The sequence below is a fragment of the Copadichromis virginalis genome, linkage group LG22 (assembly GCF_057382275.1).
Source record: "Copadichromis virginalis isolate Kocher_CV1m ecotype Utaka linkage group LG22, C_Virginalis_male_GT1.1, whole genome shotgun sequence".
Lineage (NCBI taxonomy): Eukaryota > Metazoa > Chordata > Actinopteri > Cichliformes > Cichlidae > Copadichromis > Copadichromis virginalis.
In genome coordinates, this window is record NC_140638.1 from 17,913,658 (window position 1) to 17,939,872 (window position 26,215).

The 26,215-nt window shown below is 42.6% G+C and overlaps 3 protein-coding genes and 1 non-coding gene across 5 annotated transcripts; 3 read left to right on the forward strand and 1 right to left on the reverse strand.

Annotated features, from left to right (window-relative positions):
• The first annotated feature begins 170 nt into the window (after positions 1-170).
• LOC146683156 (synaptonemal complex central element protein 1) lies at positions 171-7,056 on the forward strand. The gene is made up of 9 exons (XM_085445189.1): positions 171-314; positions 777-959; positions 5,279-5,353; positions 5,428-5,475; positions 5,588-5,642; positions 6,121-6,210; positions 6,294-6,357; positions 6,448-6,514; positions 6,625-7,056. The coding sequence occupies exons 1-9, from the start codon at positions 299-301 to the stop codon at positions 6,723-6,725; spliced, it is 699 nt and encodes a 232-aa protein (XP_085301315.1). The 5' UTR covers positions 171-298; the 3' UTR covers positions 6,726-7,056.
• Positions 966-3,911, forward strand: LOC146683157 (uncharacterized). The gene is made up of 3 exons (XM_085445188.1): positions 966-1,639; positions 2,513-2,795; positions 2,977-3,911. The coding sequence occupies exons 1-3, from the start codon at positions 1,413-1,415 to the stop codon at positions 3,619-3,621; spliced, it is 1,155 nt and encodes a 384-aa protein (XP_085301314.1). The 5' UTR covers positions 966-1,412; the 3' UTR covers positions 3,622-3,911.
• Positions 5,026-5,158, forward strand: LOC146683158 (U8 small nucleolar RNA). Its single transcript, XR_014917775.1, has one exon. It is a non-coding gene; the product is annotated as a U8 small nucleolar RNA (small nucleolar RNA).
• Positions 7,057-7,185: 129 nt separating the features above from the next.
• On the reverse strand, positions 7,186-20,416 carry sack1hb (scaffolding CK1 anchoring protein Hb). 2 transcript variants are annotated; one of them, XM_085445187.1, is made up of 8 exons: positions 19,966-20,416; positions 14,140-14,331; positions 13,732-14,058; positions 12,699-12,863; positions 12,439-12,563; positions 11,798-12,355; positions 9,330-11,664; positions 7,186-8,852 (listed from the first exon to the last, which is right to left on the reverse strand). In XM_085445187.1, the coding sequence occupies exons 2-8, from the start codon at positions 14,260-14,262 to the stop codon at positions 8,832-8,834; spliced, it is 3,654 nt and encodes a 1,217-aa protein (XP_085301313.1). In that variant the 5' UTR covers positions 14,263-14,331; positions 19,966-20,416; the 3' UTR covers positions 7,186-8,831. The 2 variants fall into 2 exon arrangements, with proteins under 2 accessions (XP_085301313.1, XP_085301312.1); XM_085445186.1 differs by having other exon boundaries at positions 7,186-11,664.
• Between the last annotated feature and the right edge of the window lie 5,799 nt (positions 20,417-26,215).

Sequence of the window (26,215 nt, forward strand, 5' to 3'; positions counted from 1 at the left end):
TGCTCCTGCTTTATGCTAATTAAAAACATTTATAGTGAAACTGTAATTACCAGGTAAAGCACATACCACCCTGTTTTTCAGCTATGATTTATTTATTGTAATATTAAGTTGTTTTACGCTATAAATAAGCAAAAGGGCTAAATATCATGCAGTGCTGTGCACGCGCCCGTCAGTACTGCGGCTCGTGCTGCCGCCCCACCTATGAGAGCGGAGCAAGGAGGAGAAACTTCGCGCGTCAGTTAAGCTGTCAGTTGCTCTTGTGGTCAGTTAAAGAAAACAAGGTGGTGTCAGGATAGAGATGAGTGATTTCGAAGGTAAAGCGATGTACATTAAGCTGGAGAGAGAAATTTACACTGATCTAAAAAATAACCTGGAAAAAAAAAGCTAAACAACCGTTGGTTTCATATTTGCCAAAGGTTTTAAAGTAAATGTTCAGTATTTTACCCCTTAAGTATAACCTCTTTGTGAAATATTCTACCATCATCTTAATTTAAACATTAAAGCCTCTCATATTAGCCTAAATAAGTCTTTATTTAGGTTAGCAAAAAAACTAAGCTAGCGTTTCCACTTGGCTACCTATCGGGCAGGTGTTCAAGCTAGCCAGAAAACCTTACCTGCTTAAATTTAACCTCAGGTTAAAGATGATTTATAAAAGTAACTATTTATTTATTTTGTACTTATTACCAGATTATAACCAGAGTAAGTAAGAATATTATAGAAAGGTAAAGTTATTACAAGTTTACATGACTCTAACGTTTCACTTTATTACGTGACAGGGTTCAGCATCGAGAACATGATTAATGTGAAACCGCTGAGAGGAGGTAAACCAGCTGACGTTTCACTGCACACTGATAAACTTCAAAACCTCGAGCCTGATACGGTTCCGTGCGCTTCAGGTGGACAAATGCACGAGCCAAAGGTTGAACAGCTGATCGGAAAACTCGGGAGGCTTAAACAGGGTAATGTATGATTGATCTGTTCTATCAGATGTTTTTTGAATAGCTGCTAAATGTATTACTTACAGTTTTTGCCCGTTGCTTGAACACCATGAACCCATGCCTAGACTAAAGTAACACAAGTTGAAGCTTTTGTTACCATACCTCAAACACATGTACCCCTACCTTAAACAAAAGCGCTGCTTTGCACCCCAGTTCCAATTATGCAACACACCTACTCCTTTATGCAACACACATGGTCCTGCATGCTACACTCCATTTCATACATAAGACACTTCGCTCACAAAATGAAATTTCAGGGTGCCATTCGGAAAACACATGTATCCAAAATACAAAACACATCGGGTAATTGCAACCACTCAAATACACACCTGAAGGCACTTACTTGCAAAACCGAACACCAATTAGCCAACTACAAAAAGCCCTCAGCGTAGCCATTTCAAGAACTTTGCAAGCATGGATGGAGGGAGAGCAAGAGGAAGAGGAAGAGGTAGAGGAGGAAGAGGAGGAGGAGGCCGAAGAGGCCATGCACGGACCCATATTTCTGATGAAATAAGAGCAACTTTGGTGGACCATGTCATCAACCATGGCCTGACTATGAGGGAAGCTGGGCAGAGAGTCCACCCACATCTAAGCCGCTTCACAGTGGCATCTGTAATACGAACATTCCGACTAGAAAACAGGTATGTCTTCACCTCCATACCTTCTGCTCTACTCAGATGGTTTTATAACACTGTTCTACAGTATATCACATTACCATATCAAGTGTACGGGGTGCTAATGCTCCTTTTGCAGCCAAAGTGGCTGATTCCTTATATTGAAGTACAGTGTTGTACAGTGGATGACACAGTACATACAGTAAAGTACTGTAAGAAAAATAAGCAAACCGATGACAATATCAAATTCAAATTTCAAATTCAAATTTTATTTGTCACGTACACAGTCATACACAGTACGATATGTAGTGAAATGCTTGGACAACTGCTCGTGACCTAAAGAAAACAAAAAAGGAAAGGCTATGAATAAGATAGGAAATAAATATGAAAAATTAAAAAGGGTAAATTTAACTAGGAAGGAATAAAATATAAATTAAGGTTAAAAATGAAATAACTGTACAACACAAATTAGAATGAAGGGTAAATTTAACTGGGAAGAATAAGATAAAATATATAAATTAAAGTTGAAAATAAAATAACTGTACAACAAAATACACAATACACAATATAGAACTATATAAGAATGTATGAAGAAATCTAAATATAAATAAATATATACACAATAACAGCAGCTGTACAAGTATTAACTGGAAATGAAGAATATAGTGACCAGTGTTGTGCAAAAACAATGTCCAGAAAGTCCAGTGTGTGTGTAAGAACCATATGTGTGGGTCAGTACTGTGTGGTGGTGTGATTGAGAGACCGTATCGCCTGCGGGAAGAAGCTCCTCCTCAGTCTCTCTGTGTTGGTCTTCAGGGAGCGGAATCGCTTTCCTGACCTCAACAGAGAGAACAGTCTGTTGTTGGGATGGTTTCTCAACAAATTAGCATATTTCTCCAGAATGACTCGAAGACCTTCTGGGGGAGGACGGCAACGCCTGTTCACACAACAGCAGGAACTTGCCGTTGTGGACCTAGTGAGGGCAGACAATGCCATCCGTCTCCACCAGCTACGACGGAAAATACTTGCAGACAGGCGAGTGTTCAGCAACATAGACCATGTGAGCATCACCACCATCAGACGCATCTTGGGTAAACACAGCATCACCATGAAGCAGCTCTACAGAGTCCCATTCGAGAGGAACAGTGACAGGGTCAAAGGACTTCGAGCTGAATATGTACGGGTACGTGTAACTGTCCCTTACATTTACAATAGAGTATTGGTGAAGTCCAGTAGCAGCTGAATATGTACCATATCAGTACCACATGGATCTATTCTGAGAGCTACACAGGTACCTGTGTGATGGGGTGAGGGTGCTGAATGTGTAGCACTGTAGTACAGTGATATGTTCCCCTTTTTTTCAGAGAATCTTGGCCATGGATGGAGCTGCACAGCCTCATGAATACATTTTCATTGATGAAGCTGGATTCGACCTGAGCAAAACAAGACGACGGGGTCGTAATGTAATTGGCCAAAGGGCAATTGTGCACGTCCCAGGGCAGCGCGGGGGAAACATCACATTATGTGCCGCCATATGCCTTCGAGGGCTTCTGCACCATCATGCAATACTAGGTCCATACAATAGCCAACACATACTCACATTTCTAGATGCTCTCCATGATATAGTTGTACAGAACAGACCAGATCAGCCCAGGTTTGTGGTGATATGGGATAATGTCAGTTTCCATCGGGCTGCTCTGGTCCAGGCCTGGTTCTCCAACCACAATCAATTTGAAGTGGTATACTTGCCCCCTTACTCACCATTTTTGAACCCTATAGAGGAATTTTTTTCGGCTTGGAGATGGCGAGTATATGACCGCCAACCACATGCCCGCATGCCTCTTCTGCAGGCAATGGAACAGGCCTGCGGCGACATTCAGGTGACAGCAATCCATGGATGGTTTCGACATGCAAGAGGATATTTTCCCCGGTGCCTAGCGGGAGAGGACATTGCTTGCGATGTTGATGAGGTCCTGTGGCCAGACCCCAACAGACGGCGGGATCCATGAGCCCACTTATGCACAATTGTCATGGTTTTTTGTGTTTACAGTATAGTGTTTTTTCTATTGCAGTATTATTGTGTTGTTGTTGTTTTTTTTGCTTTATCTGAATTCATGGTACTGCAATGTACAATATTGAGTAGGTCTATTTGCGTTTTTGGTTGTTTGAAAATGTGTCTCCTGTAAATGTGCCTTCTGAATAAACAATGGAAATCAAGGACTGCAGTGTTTTATATAAAGAAGACTAGTGTGTTCCCCCTGATCTGTCAGTGTTTGCATATGATGCAAGTATGTGTCATTTTGTCAACAGTTACATTTTGACAAAGGAATGTCAGGTTTTGACAGCAGAGTTTAGGTTTTGGGAGTAGAGTTTCAATTTGGCACAGATGTGAATGGTATATTTCCCAGTGTTGTGTCATGTGTACTTGTGTGTACAGTTTTGGCACAGAGAGCGGAGTTTTGCAAAATGTGTTCAAGCAGTGGGCAAAAACTGTAACAGGACGGCAGATATATAACGTTTACGGTAAGACTGTTCAGACTCAATAGCGACATCTGCCGGTGATCCTTTTCTCCCCGGTTTTTTCAGACGAGTTTTGGGGAGACGAACAATGTTTCGCCTATAATAATAATGATGATACTACTACTAATAATAATAATAATAAAAATGATAAACGACTCTGGGTTTTATCGGAAGCCTTGTGGGCCTGGTTTTGCTGTGTTTGCAGTAAATTTGGCTTAATCGAAGGATTCGTGTAAAGCAAACGAACTCGTTGTCGTGTCTTTCCGTCTCGTGTTGACCTGCGATAGCGACGCGCATGCGTGTCGTTATACAAAGGCCTGTAGATAACTAATAAATCCGCCGTTGGCGTCATTTTTATCTGTCGAATAATGAGCTTATTCACTTGATCTGTAGGAGCACTAAGCATGTAACTAAGTACATGTGTTTAGTACAAACCAGTCCGTCTGTCAGCTCATAATGTGTCTCTATCCAAATGGGAGGTAGTCACAAGTTCCGCTTCCGGTAGCAAGCCCCGTATAATTTTCCTTATATTAGACAAAAATCGCGATAGCATGCGAATTTGTGACATTTTCATGTTTTCTCAAGTGATGAGACACGCGTACAACGTGAAAAACACGTTAACAACTTTTTTACGGAGGGATAGAAACGTTATTTATGCGCACCAATGAGAGCGCAGTATATAGCGATATGCTAATGAACACGCGCTCCCTGTTTACTTTAACAGAAATATTATAGAATATAGCTCAATTTCTTTACAAATTTACATAACATCCGTGCTGTTTATAGCACTATAGGCAGAATGTAAGTGCTAAATATTTACACAGAAATTTAAAACCGTGAGTAAAACATGCATATGCGTTGTTGATAATGTCTCTGTGAACTATGGTTGGGTATCGTCAGTGAGGTATATCCTTACCTGTTACTCCATTTATGGAGTTGCAGAAAATGATGAATGGAGAGCTATGAGATATGATTAGTATCTCCCTCTTTTGGGGAACAGCAACACTCCTTAAGAGCCATTCTGATTAACTTGTGAAATGTAATTGTAATATTTTGCAAAGTTTATCCTGTCTTTGTATTATTTGTTGGAAACCTATGTTATGTAATGTTGTTGTGCTGTGTCTAAGGCATTGTTCTCAATTTAAGGTAAAAGAGCCCTGGAAGAAGAAATTGAGAAGACAAAGTCAGTCAGTGACTCACTGGAGAAGGAGCTGGAAAACTGTAAGACACGAAGTTAATGATCTTCACACAGTCTTTACTAAACCAGCAACTGAGATACTGTCCTTGATTCACAGTACAAACTAAAGTCTTCCAACTGGAGGCAATCCACAAAGAAAAGGAAGGTATGCAAGTGCTAGTGGCAAACAGTTGTACACGTATAGTTCATCATTTATAAGTGTACAGGCATTAAATGTGAGCCCACTGATGAACATAGTTGCTCGTCTGTTTCTTCAGAGGTGTGCAATAAGCTGCAGTTTCAGTGTGAAGAGTCTGAGCAGGACGCTGCCAGGTGAGCTCCGTGCTGAAAGTTTGAAGAGATTTACTGGATCTGCTCAGTCATAAGGAGCATTCTTTGCTGAACCATCAATGGGCTTCATTTGTGTTTTTTGATGTTGAACACTAGATGGCAGTAATCTGTCTTTTTTAGCATCCTGGATACTTTTTTTATTTTATTTTTATTTTATTTGGGGTTGAATCTTTATATAGTTAGATAATGTTGTACAGCCCGATACTGCTGTCTTAGCTTTTGCTTCTTCTTTCAATTGTGTTTAATTGCCCACAATCTGCCCATTTATTCAATTAAATACCTGAAAAGGATGCACCTTCCCACATTCAGTCAGTGTAAACAGGTAGTCAGAGATATAATGGTTTTTTATTTAAGATTAGAATCTGCTTTTTATTACATTTATTGTTTGAAAATCTTTTATTAGTTTTAATCTTTTTAAGTTTTATTGTATTTTGTGTTTATATCTGTGTGTGTGTTTCAGACATTTACAACTGAATAAGAAAAGTGAGGAGCTGCTGGAGCAGTATAGATATGAAATCCAGGATGTCAAGCTTAAACACCGAAAACTGCGGTACTGTTTAATAGTGCAAAGACTCGTTTTCTGTGAAAAACCTCTGGCTGTTGTTACACATTTAGAAACTCATGTTTCTGCAGGATGAGATTTGAAAACCAGCTTCATCAACTGATAGACCAGCACAAGAATCTGCACTATGTCTTTGTAAGTGTTTGTGCTAAATTCTCTCCACAACTCTTGTGAGAAGATTCAAATGTGACTTTATTATTATATTATTATTATGACTTTACTCAGACTCCAGAGAGACTCCCAGATGAATTAAAGAGTGTTGAGAATACAAAGAGCCAGCTGTTGGCAGCTGGTAAGCATCTCCGCACACTCTTCTCTCAGCACAAATGTTGTATGTGTGTGAATACAGCGTTTGTTTTCACTTTCCAGCACTGTCACTGAATTTCTTCTGTGTTTTGACAGAAAAGCTAAAGCTCACTCAGCTGCACAACCTCGATGAGGAGCTGGAAAAGATGAAGAACCAGAAGCAGGCTCAGGAAGCAGCTGCAGAGACTCAGGAGTAAATTTGCTCTGATTTAAAGAATCAGAGGTATATGCTGTGATCACACATCTGTCTTGTCTAAGTTCCAAGTTCAACTTTATCAGCCGGAATCGTTCAAACTAAGTGATTATTTATACCCCTGACATCCAGCTGAGATATCTGACCACAGAATTCTGGGTATTTCTGATGTTTTTTCTCATATCATATAATATATTTGCTGTACGGATAAATTCTGGTTGATCTCTTAGTGTTTTTCACATAGAGACATGCTATATACTGTCATCTGTTTGATACTAGGTTATTTATTGTGTTCATATATTTAAAAACTATAAAGCCTGTTTGAATTGTTGTAACATTGTTTTCATCACTCTGAAATCCTAAAAGTAGCACAACCCTTCCCTGCAGTTTACATGCACACCTGCTGTGTACATACATACATACAAATACATACATACATACATATGCACAGAGACACAGTCGCGTTCAATTTTAAAAGAGATTTAATGGAAGAGTTTGTTGCAGTATTTCAAACAAAATGTAATACTATCTGAGGTTTAAAAAAGAACACATTAAACCTGTGCAACAATGACTTCCCCGAATTAATGACAATTGCTTTTTCTTTTTACTTCTTTTTTCTATTTTACAGACAAACCACATTCTCACATTTCAATTCAAATAATCCAAAATAAACACAAGGCACGTTCAGAGCGCAGTGAGGGCGATCACAATCTAGTTCATCACTTAAAATATAAACAATCCCCCTTTTTTTTAACATAAACATTTACAGCATAATCCTGTGTAGAAAACAAGTGTCACCCCACCCTCACCCAGAAGTGTCTTTACAGCCATACAACATATACTTTAATCTTTTTTGACGTACTCAGCAAAAACACAGTGAACCGTAAGTGGTTTGATGCCCTGTCGAGATATCAGGCAACACGAGGCCAGTAAGTCTTTGGTTTAATAGTTTGTGCCGACCAACAAAGGAGTTAGGAATCCTGTGCAGGGCGTAGCTCTCAGGAGTTAAATGAGTTATGTAAGGAAGCGTGGCGCTGCTCCAGTACTGTGTAATATACCTGTTCTTTCTTGTATACCTTGTAGAGGTAATTCTTGGTTTTCAAGAAGGAAAACGGAGGTCAGTTTTTTGTTTTATTATTTACTCTGATTCAGGCCAACTGGAAATCTTGCATATTTATTTACACTACATGAGGCGAACACTAACACACATAAACACCACTCCCCTTTCCATGGAAGCGTCTAGGTCTCCTAGGAATTGTTATTTATTTATTTTCAACCCTGAGAAGGGGGTATATGGCTTATTAGAAAGAAGTCGAGTGTGTTACGTTCACCACAGCCGCTACCATCCATCCAAACTGTAGTCCCCCAACATTTTCACCTTCTGATTCAGTTTTTTCCTCCCACACTTTTCACACTGACTCTACCCTCTGATCTCACTCTTCTCTACCCTTTACTCTTCATCAGCTGTCTTTTTATTCCTATGTTTTGGTTATTTGTCCAGGTTAATACTAATACTACTACTAATAATGACCCCCCACCAGAACCTTGGCAAAACCCTCAATGGGCCACTGGCACATGGTGAATCCACAAAGACACTTTCTCCCATTCAGTTTCAAGCAAGCTCCATCTACAAAGTGGCCTGCACACAACACTGGTACTACACGTGTGCCGTGTTTTGTGACTGGCACATTATATGTTTTTGATTCTCAGATGCAACACTTCCCTTTTCGTCTTTTAGTCCTGTTCACAAAAGCTCATTTACAGGTAAACCTGTGCTACCTTTCTTTTTTTTTGAGACACGTACCGGCCCATTAAGCCAGTATCCAAGTAGAGTCTTGTTTCTCTCAGTCACCATATAAGGCAAAAAAATAGAACAAGGTCTTGGCAAAAAGGCACATTCCAGACTCAATGACTTGAGTTTGTTTTCACCATTTTATAAGTCGTCCTTTCAAGTTTTATTACTTCTTGTGGAAAAATCCAGAAAACGCTGTAGTGTTAAGGCCCAGAGGAACTCTCACAATGTCGTTGGCACAAACGTGGACAGTAGAGGTTTTTTGATAGTCTTGCATTAAATAAGTTTCCGTGTAAAAGGTCGCTCCTCCATCTTTCGTTATCCCAGGTTATTCCCCATCTGTTAACAGAACAACAGGGATAACAGTGAAATCTCTTTACCTCCTGCCTTTCCTCCTCGCTGGCCTTCAGCAGGACGTACCGTGCTCTTTGCGCCATAATCACGCTTGCATTTGTTCAGCTTAATCTGTTAATTATTTTTTCTGAAAGCAGATTCTCTTTAAAGTAGTATAAAAATCCATAACAGTGATGAACTGTGGTTTTGCCAGTCTCTTACTGTACATATAAGACAATCACATTTAGCCAGTCACTGCTCAGAAGCTAATTTATAACATTCATCTGCTGCTTTTTGAGAACAAACACTATTTTCAAACATTTCAAAATATATCATTTTTAAGCTAAAACCCTGGTTTCCCTCTTGGATTCCTTTCCCTCCCCTCTTGGTGGTTTACACCTAAACATATTTTTGTGTTGTTGTTTTTCCTCATATTGCTTTCCCATCTACGCTGCAAACATCTCCCTTACTGTGATAGACTACCTCAAAACGGCTGTAGACCTTCTTCTCCTTCCTCAGGCTCTCTATCCTCCTCAGCAGTCCCTCCCGCTCCTGGTTGTTGCCCTGCGGTCGCAGAAATCGGTTCCTTTTTAAGGAGCTCTGTTTCTCCGTTCCTTTATCTCCAGCATCTCCATCTTTGTTCCCTCCCGTCTCCTCCCGCTCCTGGCGGTTCTTTTGGCTGTTGGCGGAGATTTGCTCCAGAATGACTTTGGTGTCGTCTCGTAAGTTGCTGCTGTACAGAACAGAGCCGCCTGCGGGCTGGTATCGGGGCATGACAGATGTTCCGGTTGTTGATGTTTTATGATTGGTGGTGGATTGATCAGCAGTCGTAGACGCTGTATCTTTAGACGATGAGCTCTGTTTTTTGCTCGAATTGTCAGTGACCTCTATGACCGTGCTCATGCCCCTATCCTCTCCTGAGGTTTTCTTTTCTTTGTCCTTGGGTCCCAGGAATCCCTTTAGCCTCTGAGTCTGTTTCTTTAGGAAGTCGAGTGTCTTACCCTCACCCTTTCCCTCACCAATGGTATTGATGGACGTGGTAGAGCCCATAACCTTTTGCAGCCCTTCCTTAGAGTCTTCATGTGACAGAGTTGAAGAACTGTGAGAGCGACTCTTTTTCATTTCAGTCTTCTCTGCGTCTGTAGCATCTGTGGTCAAAATTTCCTCCCCACAGGAGATGCGACGAGGATGTATCCCTTTAAGTTTCACCGGCTCCTTCTTGAAGATCTTAGGTGAATGCAGAGGCTTTAGAGACTTGAATAGATCTTTCTTTTGACCTTCTGATGCACTCTCCTCTTTCTGAGACTGCACTATCTCTGAAGGCTTCTGTGAGCTTATAAAAGGCTTGGGAAAGATTAGTGGTGGCCTTGATGAACTGACTGAAGGTCTGCGATTATTGATCTCAGCCAGTTTTGCTGAGATGTCTGGCTTTGTCTGCTCAGGCTCTGCTGTACTGAGTGTGACAGCTGGGGTCTTCAAAGTTGTTGTAATGTTGGGAGGTTTATCAGAAAGATCTTGCCTTTTTTCAGCGGGCTCTAAGGCTTTTAGCGATGGCTCTGTCTCTGTTTTCGAGACTTTTGTCTTGGCAGCTAGGTCTTTGAAGTACTGCAAACGGCTGGCCGGATCATTCATGTTCAGAGATGATGAATCTGTGACTTTAGGTTTTTCAAGCGTAAATGTTGTCTTTACTTTTTCATTAGTTTCTTTAGGTTCCTCTTTAGGTTTAATCTCATCTTTTAACCGTATCTCCTTTTCCTCTAGCTTCTCCTGTTTTTCTTCTTTCTCCTTCTTCTCCTCGGTCTTCCTTCGCCAATCAAAAGGCTCACGAGTTAATGACCTCCTCTTTTCTAGGATCTGGGCCACAATGGATGAAGTGCGCACTGAATCCAACTCCTCATCCTCTTCCGTCGCTGGTTTTAGACCTAAGCTACCACTGTGTATCTCTGCTTTAGAAGATGAGAATATAAGTGAGGAGCGCAGTCGAGAGCTGCGCTGAAGGAGCGGGTTAACACGCGACCGGAATGACTCGTGTTTGGATAGAAGGAGTTCTGGAGCACCTTTCGCCTCCACATCTGTGCCCCCCTCCCTTGCTTTACTCCTCTCTGGCTCTCTTTCCTTCTCCTCCTCCCTCTCTTTTCTGTCCAGTACAAGGCGGGAAGGAAGTAGATCCTTGGATGTTGGTAGGCCAGAGTCTTTATTGCTGCTCTCAGGTAGTTTAGGCTTTCCAAAACGTGGCCTCAGGATATCAGGTCTGGGCTTGGGAGGAACATTTGGTGGCTCTTTTATTCCATAGCGTGGAGCTGAACTTTCAGTTTCAGTTGGTTGCACAGCTTGAGAAGGTTCATCAAAAGCATCAGGACCCATAGGCTGAGCCAGGCCTTCTTCTCCAGTGTCCTCATAAGTATTTAGATAGGAGTGGATTCTCCAGCTTCTCAGGCCTTGCTTTGCACTTGAGTCCTCCTCATGCTCTTGATCAAATTGTTTGTTAAAGTTTTTCTTCTCAGGTGGGTGGGGGTGTGTTGGTGAGCTCTGACAAGCATACGCCTGTCCTATGGTTGGCCTCTTATGGGAGGATCCTCCCCCATACCTCCCAGCTAACGGAGGGGCGTTGTGGCCCTCGGGTCCTCTCAGGTCCTCAGATGAAAAGTAGTCTCTGCCATACTGCCCAGGTGGAGGCTCCTGGTCTGAGCGATAACTTGAGTCTGAATACTGGTCAATGGAGAGGTGCGGAGGACGGCCTCGAAGTCTGTCGAAGTGTCCGTGGCCAGAACCTGGCCCGGGCCCTTCACTGTAAAAATGGCTGCTTTGAATCTGTTCTCTGTAACGAAAGTGCAGCACATATTGTTTATTGTTTAATAACTTAATAATAAACCATACATTTTATGTTTATGGTCCATGTGATAATTCTGCATTATTCTGATCACAGCAGGAGGTTTTAAAGGTTTTCCTACCTGTGGAAGTCTGTCTCGTCCAGATTGTTCATGACTCTTTGCTGCATAAACTGTCTTGAAGACGCATATGTTTCCTGGGTTCCTTCTGCATAGCTGTGCCTCTTGAAGGCACTGGCGCTCATCTCCATCTGCCTGGACACGATGGACCGCCCCTGTTCCAGGAATGACTGCTGAAGACGAAACTGCTGCTGTGAATACTTTCCAATAGTAATTCCTGACCCGGGCTCCAGGGTTTGACGAAACGCGTCATTTCTCCGGAAAGGAAGCACGGGGTTACGATCAGTGTCACCATAGGGGAAGGCAGGTGGAATCTCAGGCTGCCTTCGGTAACCTACTGTGTTACGCAAAGACTGGGACCTCTTTAATCCAAACTGGCTGCCTAAATAGTTGCCGGTGCTGCTGGGATCAGAGACAGTAAGCGCTGTATTGTTTGGGTCAATAACCAGAGGCTCTGACTGAGCGTACAGAATGCGAAACTCTTCATCGAAGGTGGCAACAAGCTCCCCAAGGAAGAGGTGGGCGATGCAGCGGTGGATCTTCTCATAGGACCACATGAAACTATAACATAAAGAACAGTAGAGGCAAAGATTATTTAAAGAATAACTGAGTGCTGATGTTATTAATACTATTAAATTAGTCACCTGTAGTTCCCACTGAGTACAGCTCTGCAGTCAGCCAATAGGAAACGATCTTTCACCTGCCCCTTAAATGATTTCCCTGTCCGGGTGTAATAAGGTATTCCCGCCACAGTCCGGACACGTATCATCTATAAAATCAGAATTTCAACTCTGTTACACATGCATATCTGATAATTATAAGCAAATACATAACAAGACCCAGCTGTTAGCGCCTTTTTCTTTTTAATGTTGTTTTCAGATAATATCATAAAATTCAAACTGACCGGAATAAACTCCAGGTTGACTTTGCAGTTGAGGACCATAGAGACAAAGTGATGAGCCTCCAGCTGATCCAGTAAAATATAAACAGGAACGTGTCGTCCTGCTGCGTCCAAGAGGTCACTGAAGATGTCAATATCTGTGAACATGTCCATCACCACAGCGATAACCTGGAGCAGGAGCAAACACACAAAAAAGTTTTTCTTTTTCATCAACAAAAGTCTATTTCAGTTCAGTCAGGACAACTGTAGTCAAAAGGAAGTCTGGTATTTTGATCTGTAGTAATTAATATTTATATTCGGCTATCCTGGGACCTCTTTGCCCTTTCACACCCACATGTGGAAAGCATGGTGGGAAGATCAGCCACAAGAACTCAGCACAGACCAGTGGAAGCAACAGATATGACACTAACGAATTAAAAAAGGCTTATATAAGATTTAAGAATAAATTTCAGTAAGAGGGTGTTGTTGAGTGTCCTCTGTGTGCTTGTTGACAGTTAACTCTGAGTTTTGGCAGGATACAGACATGTATTCCATAAACACATGGGCAAGAAATGGAGGACAGTTACACAAACAACCCACCACACCAACAGGTTTGACTGCTCACTGGATTTGGCATTCTCGCTTCCATTAATCAGGTATTTTATTTAGCTAAAGGCAAGCCAGTTACAAATGTTTCTGAAAGGGCGTGGTGGCAGACTTGGCAGAGAGCATAAAAAGTGAGATGAACTCAGCAGCGAGATAACATAACCGTCGCTCACACCATGTCCCTGGCAGCTCTCTATCTCGCTTCTTCTCGCTATCTTCTAAGGTAATAACACTCTGATGTAATAAGACTTGTACTGCAGTATTACCTATAAATAAATAAAAGCTCCTCGTGTTTTATCTGTGAAACTGGATATGTGCCATGTTCTGAGTCGGCACCTTAAATATATGAATTTATAAACACTGAATTTTTTGGTTGATTTTTCTTTCTACTGTAAGGTGAAACAAAACCACTCCTGCATGTTTTAACACATTCTTATCCTCTTCTGCTTACTTGGCGTGCGTTCTTGATGAGTCTCCTCGCCTGCTCCTTTATGCTCGGCATGTCAGGATCAGAGGGGTTGACTAGAGTTGTGACCTCTGTGGGATCAACGAAACTGTGCTGCGGCCAGCCCAGATCCAGCCCCGGGGCAGCCAGGTCCGACTGAACTGGCCAGTAGGTGTCCGAAGACCCATCGTCCTCGACGCCTCCCTCGTGGTACGTCAGCTCCGGGACGCCGGTGGGCTGGCTAGGCCCCTGGATTGTCGACTTGATGTGTTCAATTTCTGGCTGTGCCAGAAAACCGGCCATATCTGCATTCTGGAGGAATTCATAGTAGCCCTGGTGTGCAAAGAGACAGAAAAGTTTAGGAGATCGTAAAAGCTGTGTGTATGTGTTTTCATGCATTAGAGCAACGCTTACCTGAGTGTCATTTTCTATCAGAGCATCAATGGCTAGACGATACTCCTCACGGTAGTGCGGAGGAAGGTAATTTGGGTCGAGAGGGTTATCGCCTATCGATGAACTCTGAGACCGGTGCGGCATGGTTGGAGGGGGTCAGGTCAAAGTTTAAGGCTCAGGAGTAAGAAAAGGTGAGGAAGGAGGAATTTAAACCTGCAAGGAAAAGGAAAATATAAAATGAGGTCCCACAATAATTAATAATTAACGTCATCACAGCTGGTTTTGTACTCTATTTGCACATACTGTAAATATCACACCACTCCCCCATCCATGAGACACAATACTTATGATTCAACAAAATATCCCCTTGGGTGTTGAGAGGAAAAGACCTTTGTGTCTGGACACACAAACAGACGTTACCTTTAACCACGCACACAAAGCAACTATTGTCGCTGAGTCAACGGCGGCTTAGCAGCAAGTAACAGTTTAACAGGCAAATTTGTCTCAATGTTAACAACTGTAACAGATATTTATTGCTTGCCTACACAATTAGAATACTTTTATGAAACTAACAATACTTTTTGACATTGTGTGGGATTGCAGGTAGTAATGAGTAATACTGAAGAAAGCATGCATAAAAGAATGGTGCTATGAGAGAGCAACTCCTTCAACTTAAACGTAGAACAGGTAAAAGTATCATATTTCTCAAGTATGATTAATTGAATTAAATGAAAAGACTTCACTCTAATAATACCAGCGATTAATCAACCTTCAGTGCGGCTTATTGAAAGACTGTATATAAAGGTGAGAACAAAGTGGAACAGCTGGATACAGAAAAAGCAAAGGGAGGAGACGAGATTAAAGAGAGCAAGAGGAGAGGTGGGAGAGGCGTGAGGAGTTGTAGAGACAGGTTCTTTCATATCACAGTAAACTTGCCACGCTGGTGCGTCATAATTCATGTTGCTGCTTAGACCTTATCCTGAAAAATCTGCCGGTCATGGCAACCAAACTTATTTAGATGGGCATGACTTAAAGAAGTCACAGGTCCGCTGTTACATAACACTGTGTGAATATACGCCTGTTTCAACGAGAACCAGATAGTGACATTTTTGATTCACATGCCAAACTTTAAGAGGTGACTTTGGCGTGACTAAGACGCAGGTTTGATTGTTCATCTATCAGCAAGGGTAACACACCTACACAAACACACAAACAATCTCATGAAGCTTTCAAAAATGTGAAAATGACGTGATGGTGATCTCGAGCTCTTTCTAAAAAAAAACAAGATAAAACAAAGGTTTAGCCTCAGTGTTATTTCTCTGTGTGGCCTTCTAGTTTCATACGCGGATGAATACAGTCATCAGATAAAACACGGTTAGGAAAAGCAGCTGGTGAGAGGCTAAAAACAGCTAAACCACATCGGCTAAAGAAGCACCGAAAACCAACATAAATGTTCACATAATTTGAGCTGTAAAATGTAATATATAGCACTTTTCTAATCTCATCAAGCAAACCATCCTTTCTTACGGCACGTTTTCTGCCTGACATCCTGCACACAAGCAGTTTAGAATCACATAGATGTGTTTGAACTGTTGGAGGAAGCTGTAGTTCCTGGAGGAAACCTACCAAAAGCACAGGGAAAACATAAACTACACACAGAAAGGTCCCCACGGGACTGAAACCAGGAAACTTCTTGCAGTGAGTCAACAATGCTAACTGGAGCCCAACCAATACTGATATTTGTCACTTAAACTCTTTAACACACGACAGCTTACTAAGAAAAGCCGTTGAACCCTTAAAGCTCTTTGAAGTCTGAGCGGAGTGGTTTCTGTCATATTTCAGGCCTGCTTATAAAACAAATAACTGGATTTGCATTAGTTAGTCATGGTGGCCGCTACCGAACTATAGGTCATCAAACCATCCTTATTAATATATACCAAGATGTCAAAACTCACCATTAAGGGTGTGTGTGTGTGCAATTTAAAAATAATCTTGTTTCATTGTCATAGTCGTTTATGCTCCGTCCAACTCTGCTTGGATCAGCTGGTTGCTTGTGGAGCTCCAAACACGAGCTCCCAACAGGGAAGTAAGAGAATGGACCAACTACACAACATCAACACTCACACTGTGGTTGATGGTCTCTCCCATCTCTTCTTTACTTTTCACTTGTCAGCTGTTGTAATTAATGATACTTGTATGTTGGTAAATAGCTAATAATGAGACAGCCACTCGACCACAGTGTCGTCCAGCAAACAAACAAACCCATTAACTTTTCATCTATTACTGCTGATTGTAAATGATGTCCAAATAAAACAGTGGAGTGTTTAGTTGGCCACTTTTGTACATCCATGTACCTGCTTTCGAAAGGTAAAGTAGATACTTTACTAAAAACCTAATTTGGCTTTTGAGGGGGTTTTTTTGGCATTAGATAAAGAAACAATGAAAATCCCAGGCTTGATTCCAACCCACAGCACACTTGCATATTATGAACCATCACTGAGCCAGCCAGAGCACCCACTGAGCGATGTTTGATGTGGTCCTGACAGCTGCATGCTGGAGGGTTTGCATTCTGGTGGAGAAAAGAGTGAACAACCACCACGCTGCTTAAGTATTTAAAGTAAGCTGGCAATGTTAGGAAACATACGTGGCTTATTTTCTTATGTAGCATGTGGTCGAAAGAGGAAGTGGATACACCTACAGTCTGAGCAAATTAGGGCGTGTGTGTAACCCGGGGTCTGACAGGTAGGGTGGGTAAGTATTTAGTGAGGCTGTACCTGCTTTACAAGTGTGTGTTTGACATGTTCTCTGCAAACTTCCAAGCACACTTGAGAGATTAATGACGGTGATAGCTAAGGGCTGAAAGTCCTAACCCACAATCAGTGGGACAACCCGGTTTACTCAGCGACCTGGTGAGTCATCGAGTAGCCTGGTTGGCGTGGCCTGGGGATAACTTGCAACAGACTGCCGAGATGGTGATTCATCTGCTGACAAAATGGCTGACATCCTGTTTCCCTATTCATGTGGAGCCATTGAAATTAGGGCTTTGTGGCAAGCCGTTGGCTTTCCATGCTCCACGGTGGTCAGGGAGGAATGCCGGGGCACACATGCTTGTTGCATGGAATTATTTTGCCCCTGAATTCCAAGTCATTTGATTTGCCTAGTTTTGCTCTTTGTATCTAAGTCATTTGCAGCACCACGGTGCCCATTGTGTACATAGGTGTACTGCACTGAAGCTGCAAATGAAGTGCATAACCGATGACAGACGCAAAATAAGAGAAAAACTCACATGTAGCAACACAACAGTCCAAAAGTCAGAGTTAATTCCCTCGTGAATGGAAAGTTGTATTATAGAGTGCAAGCTGAACAAACCTAATCTGTAGGAACAAGCAATAAGTTCATTGTCACGTTTGAGAAAGAAATGTAGCAAAAATAACTAACAAGAAGTATTTTTGGCAGTGTTACTGTTTTTGTAATCAAGTGATTATCAAAAGCATTGACAGCAGCTTGAAGGAAGGCAGCCTGGGGAGGAAATGACCTAATTGGTTAATTCAGAAGCATGGTGGCATTAAAAAGAGCCAAGGCGGGTAGAGGGGGATGGGGGTTTCCTTTGCATCCTCGTCATCACTGTGTCACCGTAGAGTGGGGCAACAGATGAATAACACAATGTCAGAAGCATGACAGACTTTCCCCGCCTCACCTGGCCTACTGGTAGGATATTCAAACAAATACTGCTGCTTTGTTTGCTGTTATAGCAACTGCAGCAAGCATCAAACTGCAGAAAGTGTCTCATGATGATCAGGATCCCTGTCTTTACTACCTTTGTTGTGAAGCTTTCAGAGGCCCACAGGAGGACGAGGCTGCCCTAAATGTACCATATAAACAAAGGCCGGTCTGAAACACTAAACCCTGGCAGACAGGACATGAAGGCAGCAGCAAGACTTCGGCGTCTCTGAGCCGATAAACCAAATATTCAGACGTGCACAGCGTCTGCTCACGAAGCGTACAAACGGCCCATTCTCAGCATTCCTGCGCAAATGCTGAAAAGAAGGAGAGAAACTGGAAGGTGAAGAGCAGAGGGAGTGTAAATTACATCTGTCCTGACATGTGAATCATGAGACGCGTTAGACGCGAGCCCGAGGACACAAACTATCAAGAAAAAAAACACAAACTACATCCTCGCCGCCTCTTTCTGTTTTCTCTCGTTCGCATCCGAACACACCTCACTAAACAAACACTCCAATTGATCCGGCATACCATTGGCCGGTTCGTGCTGTGTGATAATTCGGTGTGTGAACCCAGGTTGAGAAAACAATACTTAAAAACAGGTTTGGAGAGATGAGCCAGTAATCTCCAGATGCTCCCGTCAGAACCTTTCAGTGACATTTTTTTGTCAGATGAACCTACAGAGATGTAGATATGTGCACACACACACGGCGCTGGTTGTCTCCCTGTATATCATCACACCTCAGCGTGGCTGTTGAACGCTGCACAAAAGACAGCTTAAATGAATCCATACAGTATGTGAGAACACACGGCGGCTTGCATCCTCCCCTTTGTGTTGTGTGTGTAGCTGGGGTTTTAATGCAGCAGTACTGCTAGAAAAACTGGTCCACTGAGATCCCCGCCATCTTTCCAACCGCCTTAAAGGCCTGCAGTCATCCTGTATGGAAAACCCAGCAGCGATGGCATCAAAATATTTCCACTTCATACACACTAAACCTCACGCATACATAACAACACCTCTGTAACCAGACCCCCGTTTTCTATACCACACACAGCAGTGCAAACAAATTAATGAATGGCACACAGCCTTGGCCTTAAGGCCAGTGTGTGACAAGATTAAACCTATAATGGGAAGCACACATGCACATGCACAGACCCAGCGCAGGGGGAAAATGGCACTAACATTCCCACTACTCTTCAAATTATAACCACATGTCGTGCTATTTCTGAACAGTGACTCACTTTGAACGAAGCGAGGGAAAAAGCATGCGATGGTGAAGTTTAAAATCAATACACACTCAAGTCAAAACAAAAGTGCCAAAGTGCCTGTAATAAAGACACAGTAAAAAACCCTTAAACCAAAGCCTTAGGTAGGGAGTAGGTGTGAAAGAGAGATGCACTCTGAATGTTTGGACTAAATAGTTTGAACATAAAGTGAGTTGTTCTTGCATCACATTTAATTTTGCTTCTTTTTTTTAGGTTAAAACCTTTATTCTCCCTGAAGTGTTTGTTTCTTTCTTCGACAAACAAGTTTTTACGGTTACAGGCTAATGCCTTTGTGTTACTGGAAGGATTTCAAGTTGGTTTTAATGACAGTGACTGGCAGTGCGTGCATGCTGTTGTGCAACCAGTGCATTAGGCACACTTGTAAAAGTGTCCCTGCCCTCTCAAGCATTATTTATTAGCTGTAGTTCCTACAGAGCCACGCAGACAAAGCACTAAACAGGTTGTAAGCGTGCTTTTTTTCTGGTCTTTTATGAAAGTCTTCACAGGGCTGGAAAAAGAGCAGCACAGTTTGTCTCGTCCAGCCTCCCAGCACTGAGCCCTCTGTGTACGCGGGCTGTAATAACATCGCTGTTGCACTGCAGCTACCTGGATGACTTAATTCTGTGTAAACCTCCAGCGGCTTATGAGGAAATGAGGAAAGTAGGCTGCATTTCACTTTTTATTAATCCGCAGAGTCCACATTTCACGCTTATGGACAGGGGAGAAGATAAATAGGACGCTTTTTGAAGACAGGAGATAATAAGTTAGAGGTTAATATAAAACTGGACAGATCACAACAGAGCAGGACGAGACAATGGCTCTTTTGTCCCTCAGCTTGCCCTCGTTTTAACTTCGTACCTCCTCACTTTGCTGCTGAACTCGCCTCCTCTCTTTTTCTCTGTGCACCGACGGCTTTATCTCCTCCCGGTGAAACCGTTGATGCGAGTCTGCTTCCCGTCCGCGCGTCACATTCCTCGGATCGGACAAAAAAAACTCCACCCAAACCTCCCCCCCGTCTCCAGCTGCGTGCACCCTCCACCGCCGATCGGCAAACAGAGCGGACTCTGCGCGGACTCCAGGCCCGGGTTCAGTGTCGTCCCGGCGGTGTGTGACCCTGCAGCAGCCGCTGTCACAATAAACGGAGACGGAAGCGTCGGGGCGACTCCTGCGAGGCAGGGCTTTCCCACCGGTGAGACTCCTCCCAGACCAGTTGATCGCCCCGGGCACGTTTCAAAAGTAGCTTTTATGTCATGGCTGCAAAAGATTCAAGCAAAAGAGGAAGTTTCTCCAAACTCGCAAACTTTTTCCGTGCCCGTGCAGGAGTTTGGCCCAACTGGCGGCCCGTACAATGAATGCTTTATTCATCCTTGCACTTGACTCTTTGACATGTTTGTCCGATGTTTGCTCCTTTTTGCTTGCTCTCGTGTTGTTTGCACTGCGAAATGTTTTGTCAGTAAAACAACCAATTTGAAACTCTCCATCAATAAAATGCATCATATCAGGGATTTTAGTGCTACATTATAAACACAAGCAAGACTTTATTTAATTTAAACTACAACCTTAAACTCACTAACCTTTAAAAAAGAAATTATGTCCCTGAATGTAGTTATCTATGCTTTTTGCACATACACCAAAGAAGTGCAAAGAATCAGTGTTAATATTTTACCTCAAATCTGTAATTAGTAGTATTTTAATCAATGTTTCAGTTGTCTAGTCTTTAAATTTTACAGAGGAGAGATATACTTCATACTGCAGGTTGTTGCTGTTTAAATGGTAATAAAACCAGTGAACCTGTAATTGCAACGTGTACTACATCAGAGGACTATGACAGAGATGAGATCACCACCTGTTTAATCTTCTTTCCATCATATCTTAAAGACCTGATAGTGCCATATCACCACTGTGAAGGACTCCGCTCTAACTCGGTGGCTTACTTGTGGTATTTAAAAGTAGAATGGGAGGCAGAGCCTTCAGCTTTCAGGCCCCTTGTCTGTGGAACCAGCTCCCAGTTTGGATTCAAGAGACAGACACCCTCTCTGCTTTTAAGATTAGACCAAAAACTTGACTTTTGATAAAGTTTATAGTTAGGGCTACATCAGGTGACCTTGAATCCTCTCTTACTTATGCTGCAATAGGCCTAGGCTGCTGGGGGATTCCCATAATGCACTGAGTCTCCTTCACTCACCTCTTTTCACTCTGGCTCTCTTCCACAATGTGTCTTTGTCCTGTCTCCCTCCCCTCACTCCCAAACGGTGCGACAGATGGCTGCCCCTCCCCAAGCTTCATTCTGCTGGAGTCATAATGTAAAAGAGCAGACTCAACAAGCAGTGGCTTTTGATTAAGTAAACTTTATTGCAAAGAAACTGAGCAGATGAAGGACTGTAGCTGGGAAAGAAGAACGGCTTCAATGCAAATGGGATCACTGAGCTCTGTCAGGGGAGAAAATGAGAGTTAATTGGCTGTCCAGGAGGTGAATAAAGCAGGATGATGTGTAAATAGAACCAGATCAACTCATTTCTTGAGACTGTGAAGTGGGCAGACATCCTGAGAGTGGGTCACAGACATTTGGAGGTGCGAACGTGAACCACAACAACTTGAGTTGTTACCAGATTGCAGGTAAGTTGATTCTTGAGCCAGATGACACAAACGGAGGGAGCCTAACACTGACAGACACCAGCCTCAGGCAGAGAGACCAGAACTAGACCCGCAACTTCACCTGAGAAAATGTCAGAGAGAAAGGAAGAAGAAAGAGAAACAAAACAAAAATTCAAAACCACCCAGGTCTGCTTAGTCAACAGCTAAGATCGCAGATACAAGCGGTGGAAATGAGCTTCCTCCGAAGGGTGGCTGGCTTCTCCCTTAGAGATAGGGTGAGAAGTTCGGCCATCCAGGAGGGGCTCAGAGTAGAACTGCTGCTCCTCCACATCTAAAGGAGCCAGCTGAGGTGGTTCAGACAAGGATGCTCCTGGGCGCCTCCTGGGGTTGGTGTTCCTGGCATGTCCCATGCCCCGGGGCAGACCCAGGACACGCTGGAGAGATTATATCTCTTGGCTCCCCCGGATAAGCTGGAGGAGGTGGCTGGGGAGAGGGAGGTCTGGGCTTCTCTGCTTAGGCTGTTGCCCCAGCGACCCGGCCCCGGATAAAGCGGATGAAGATGGATGGATGGAATTATCTTGCATAAATAGGCTGTTGATTTTCTTTACTCATTTCAGGTATTAAAAGCAAAATAGCTGCATGTTTAATCATCTGAGAATTTACCCAGATTTATTTATTTATTTAGACAGAGATCTTGACCCACCCAATGTTCAACACAAAGTTACGCCGATGGTGCTTAGCTTCCAAGATAATACGAGATCGGCCGTGCTTAGGGTGGTGTGGCATTGGTTGCCTCACAGCAAAAAGGTCCTGGGCATGAATCCACCAGATGGCTGAGGTGTGTGTGGAGTTTGCATGTTCTCTCCGTGTCTGTGTGGGTTCTCTCCAGGTACTCCGGCTTTCTCAAGTGTGCATATTAGGTTAAGTGGCGACTATAACTGGCTGTAGGTGTGATAGTTGTCTCTCAACAGATTGAAGACATGTTCAGAGTGTACCCCACCTCTCACCCCGTGATAGCAGTGATAGGCTCCAGAAGGGAGACAAAATGGATGGACGTTTTTTTTAATATATAAAATTAAGTAAAGTGCTTTTAACTTATATTAAATGTTGCTCTTTTATTTTGTTATACCATGTTAAGTTCCTGTAACACATCCTAGTCCACTGCACATTAAAACCAAAAATTAAATTGATCCTGTTTCATTTCTTTGAGGCAAAATGTGAAGCATTTTTCAAGTAAAGACAATTCTGCTGTGTACAGCTTCATTTGCTTTGTCACGATCAGATGTTATGCTGCCGTGTTTAAGATCTTTCCTCGCTACCTTTAATGCATTTTACTGTAACTGCTAAAACCACAGCATCCCCTTAAATCGGGGATTCCTCATTTCACAAAAATACACCAAATGGGCAGTTAGGGAGAAGTTTGTCTTCTGCAAATGCTACATTGGCTGCTTTAAAGGAAAAAGTGGTTTCTTTGGAGAACGTGTTCCTGTCTGAATCCTTGTAAATGAGTCAGTGTGCTGTTTTTCTCCATGGCAAAACACCAGTGCTGACTCAGCAGACTTCCAGAGTTCTCATTTCTATAAGAGTCCACTGTAACAAAGTCGTTTGTGCAGGCACTACCAACAGTTTGTACCCCTCAAATCCCACACGGATCCAGGGTCATTTCTGCCAACCATCATCTGGAGATGAGGTTGGATTTGGATTTTTCTGAAACTTGAAAACATGAATTATTATTGTGATGTGTTTCCTCCTGATATAAAGTAAATGCATTCAGTTTCAGTCTTTTATCAGTTTAACTTTTCTTTTGTCTGTTTTTGTTTGCCTTTTCACTCTCTCTGGGCTCTCCACCTGTACTCGAATGCACCGGTAGTGATAACATTAAACAAAGTGCTGTGCAGGTAGAAATGTGTGTGTGTGTGTTGGTGCGCACTTTGGCTGTCCTTTGTCCTAAATCATCTATCATCTATCATAAAGAACACACCTTCTTTGATAGGCCCCTGATAGCGCGCGCACACACACACACACACACGCACACACACACACACACACACGCACACACACACACACACCTACACACAGAGTTATGGCTTATGTTCAGTCCTGTTCCCGAGGGTGTGTCTCCTGTTTGAGTGTCTGCCTGTTCATCCATGTCCTAATCTGTAAAGTACTCATGTACTCACATACACTGCAGTGGCCATATTCCTGAGCTCGCGCTTTAAGCACAATGCACTTAAGAAGTGCATACAGCATACAGCTGTGTGAGTGCAGACAAGGGGAAACCATACTATATGCATGTTTGTGAAATCAAAGTGAGGGCCATGAGAGAAAGTATGATCGGCTTCTGATAACAAACACTAGCAGGTACAAAGACGCTGAAACACAGGGTGCGGCAGCTGCCAGGAATGTGCTCAAGGCATCTCACCACACCCAACCTCTCTCTCGCTTTCTCGCTCCCTCTCTCTTTTTTACACACTCTCTCTTCCTTGCTCAACCCCTCTCTTCCCCCCTGATCTCCTCCCTCTCTTGAGTCACCCAGCCGGCTTGGAACAGGTATGCAGGTCCAGACAGGAGCTAAATCCAAGCTTGCACCTTAGCAGGGCTGGCTTAGTAGGCTGTGTCAGGTATATTTGAATTCAAAAAACCTTTATTGACAAGGCTTCTTCAAAATTGACAGTAGAATTAGATGAAGATGAAGAAATCCTGTGACCTTTTTTTTTATATAGATAGATAGATAGATAGATAGATAGATAGATAGATAGATAGATAGATAGATAGATAGATAGATAGATAGATAGATAGATAGATAGATAGATAGATAGATAGATAGATAGAGCAAAAGTTTTGAGACACTCCTCATTTCTTTATGCTTTGCCAGGAAAATGAAAAATAGGTGCAGCGACTTATTGAAGGATCTTGAAAGTCAATATTTGCCAGATAAACTTTTTTTCCGTTAATTAGTTTTTGAGAATACCTCTCCAAATAAAATGTCTAAAGAAAATGTAGAATTGATTCCTTGATTCTCCGTTAAGTGTAAACACAACACAGGTTCATCCCTTGAGTTAGGGATGCCTTTTTACGCCGATGCTGATTCATACGTCGGTTTTAAGAAATATAATAAGTAAAAACACAAACAAGACTCTCTGAAAATGGCCAGTTACAAGGACTGGACTGAAAATAAGAGAAAAGGCAGCCAATGTCCAAGGAAAAACTTTGAAAAACCTTCACAAAGCACAGAGAACCATTGCTCACGACTGGCTGGCCCTCCTGGGAGCAAAAGGTAAAGAAATGTCAGAGTTTTGTTTATATTATAGGAGGCGTTTCTCATTTTTGTCCATCCCATTTATGTTCATGGTGCTGTGCTTGCGTGTATAATACGAAGCAATTCAAAAGCACCACAAGCCCCAAAACCACCGCAAAGTTCACGTCATGTGATCAGTCAAACAAACATGAAGGCTGTACTGTTGTGTTGCTAGGAGACCCTAATAAACCATGGCATTTTTCTCTTTGTGACTGTTTCATAGTCACATTTTTTCCTTTAGTCTCAGAGTGCAGAACAGAGTGATATGAGTCAAAATCTGGAGTATCTGTATCTGACTTCATGTCTTATCACCACGTGTGTCCATGTCTGCTGCAGCTTCCAGTGCAGACTTAATCACCATTTTCTAGGAGCAACAATAAGAGGAGGTTGCTCTTTGAGTGTGCCCTTCTTTGTCTGTCTCCACACTGCTCTCTGTGAGCTTTCCCAGCATGCTTTTCTCACGATGTAATGTCACACCGGAGTATAAGGTGACTCCCTGGAGCCAGAGGCTTTGAGGTCATCTTTACACCACTGTGCCGAGAGGAAAGGTGCCCAACGCTGTACAGTACACTGTACTGTAGGTGGCTGTGTGGGGGGGAGCTGTGTTTCTGTGGAGTTTGAGTAAACGTGGAGTCTAATGCTAACAATACAACACTGCATTCACCATTACTACCCAGGGTCTGATGATAAATATTGATAAATATTGGTACATCCGAGTGTTTAATGACCTGATTATATTTTTTATGTTGTTCCAAAAGATGACACCTGCATAATCCCTGCTAATTGGATCTAAAATTAATTTAATGAGCTTGACAAACTGGCGTGTGACTGTGTGCGTTTCTGCTTCATCCAGAGCCTGAAGCCTGACGCCTGACGCCTAAAGCCTTCCAAGAAGACTCTGTTCATTTTTAGTACTGGGCGGGCCCTTGTTATGAACTATAAACAGCTCAGGTAGAAGGAAAGTCCCCAATGAGAGTGAAGCGTTTTCATTTACAGTAAGTATGTGTTCCTGGTGCGATGCAGAGAAATGACAGACCAGCGCCACTACATACTTTGGGCAGGTGTTGTCGTTTTAACGCTATTATTACCACCTGTCACACGTGATGGTAATGATTATTTATGAAACAATGTGCATAACTTCACAGACAGACGGACACAAAGTCTGAGCAAATAGGGGGCTGATTTATCAAAGCTGGATGCCTTTCGACTGAAAGC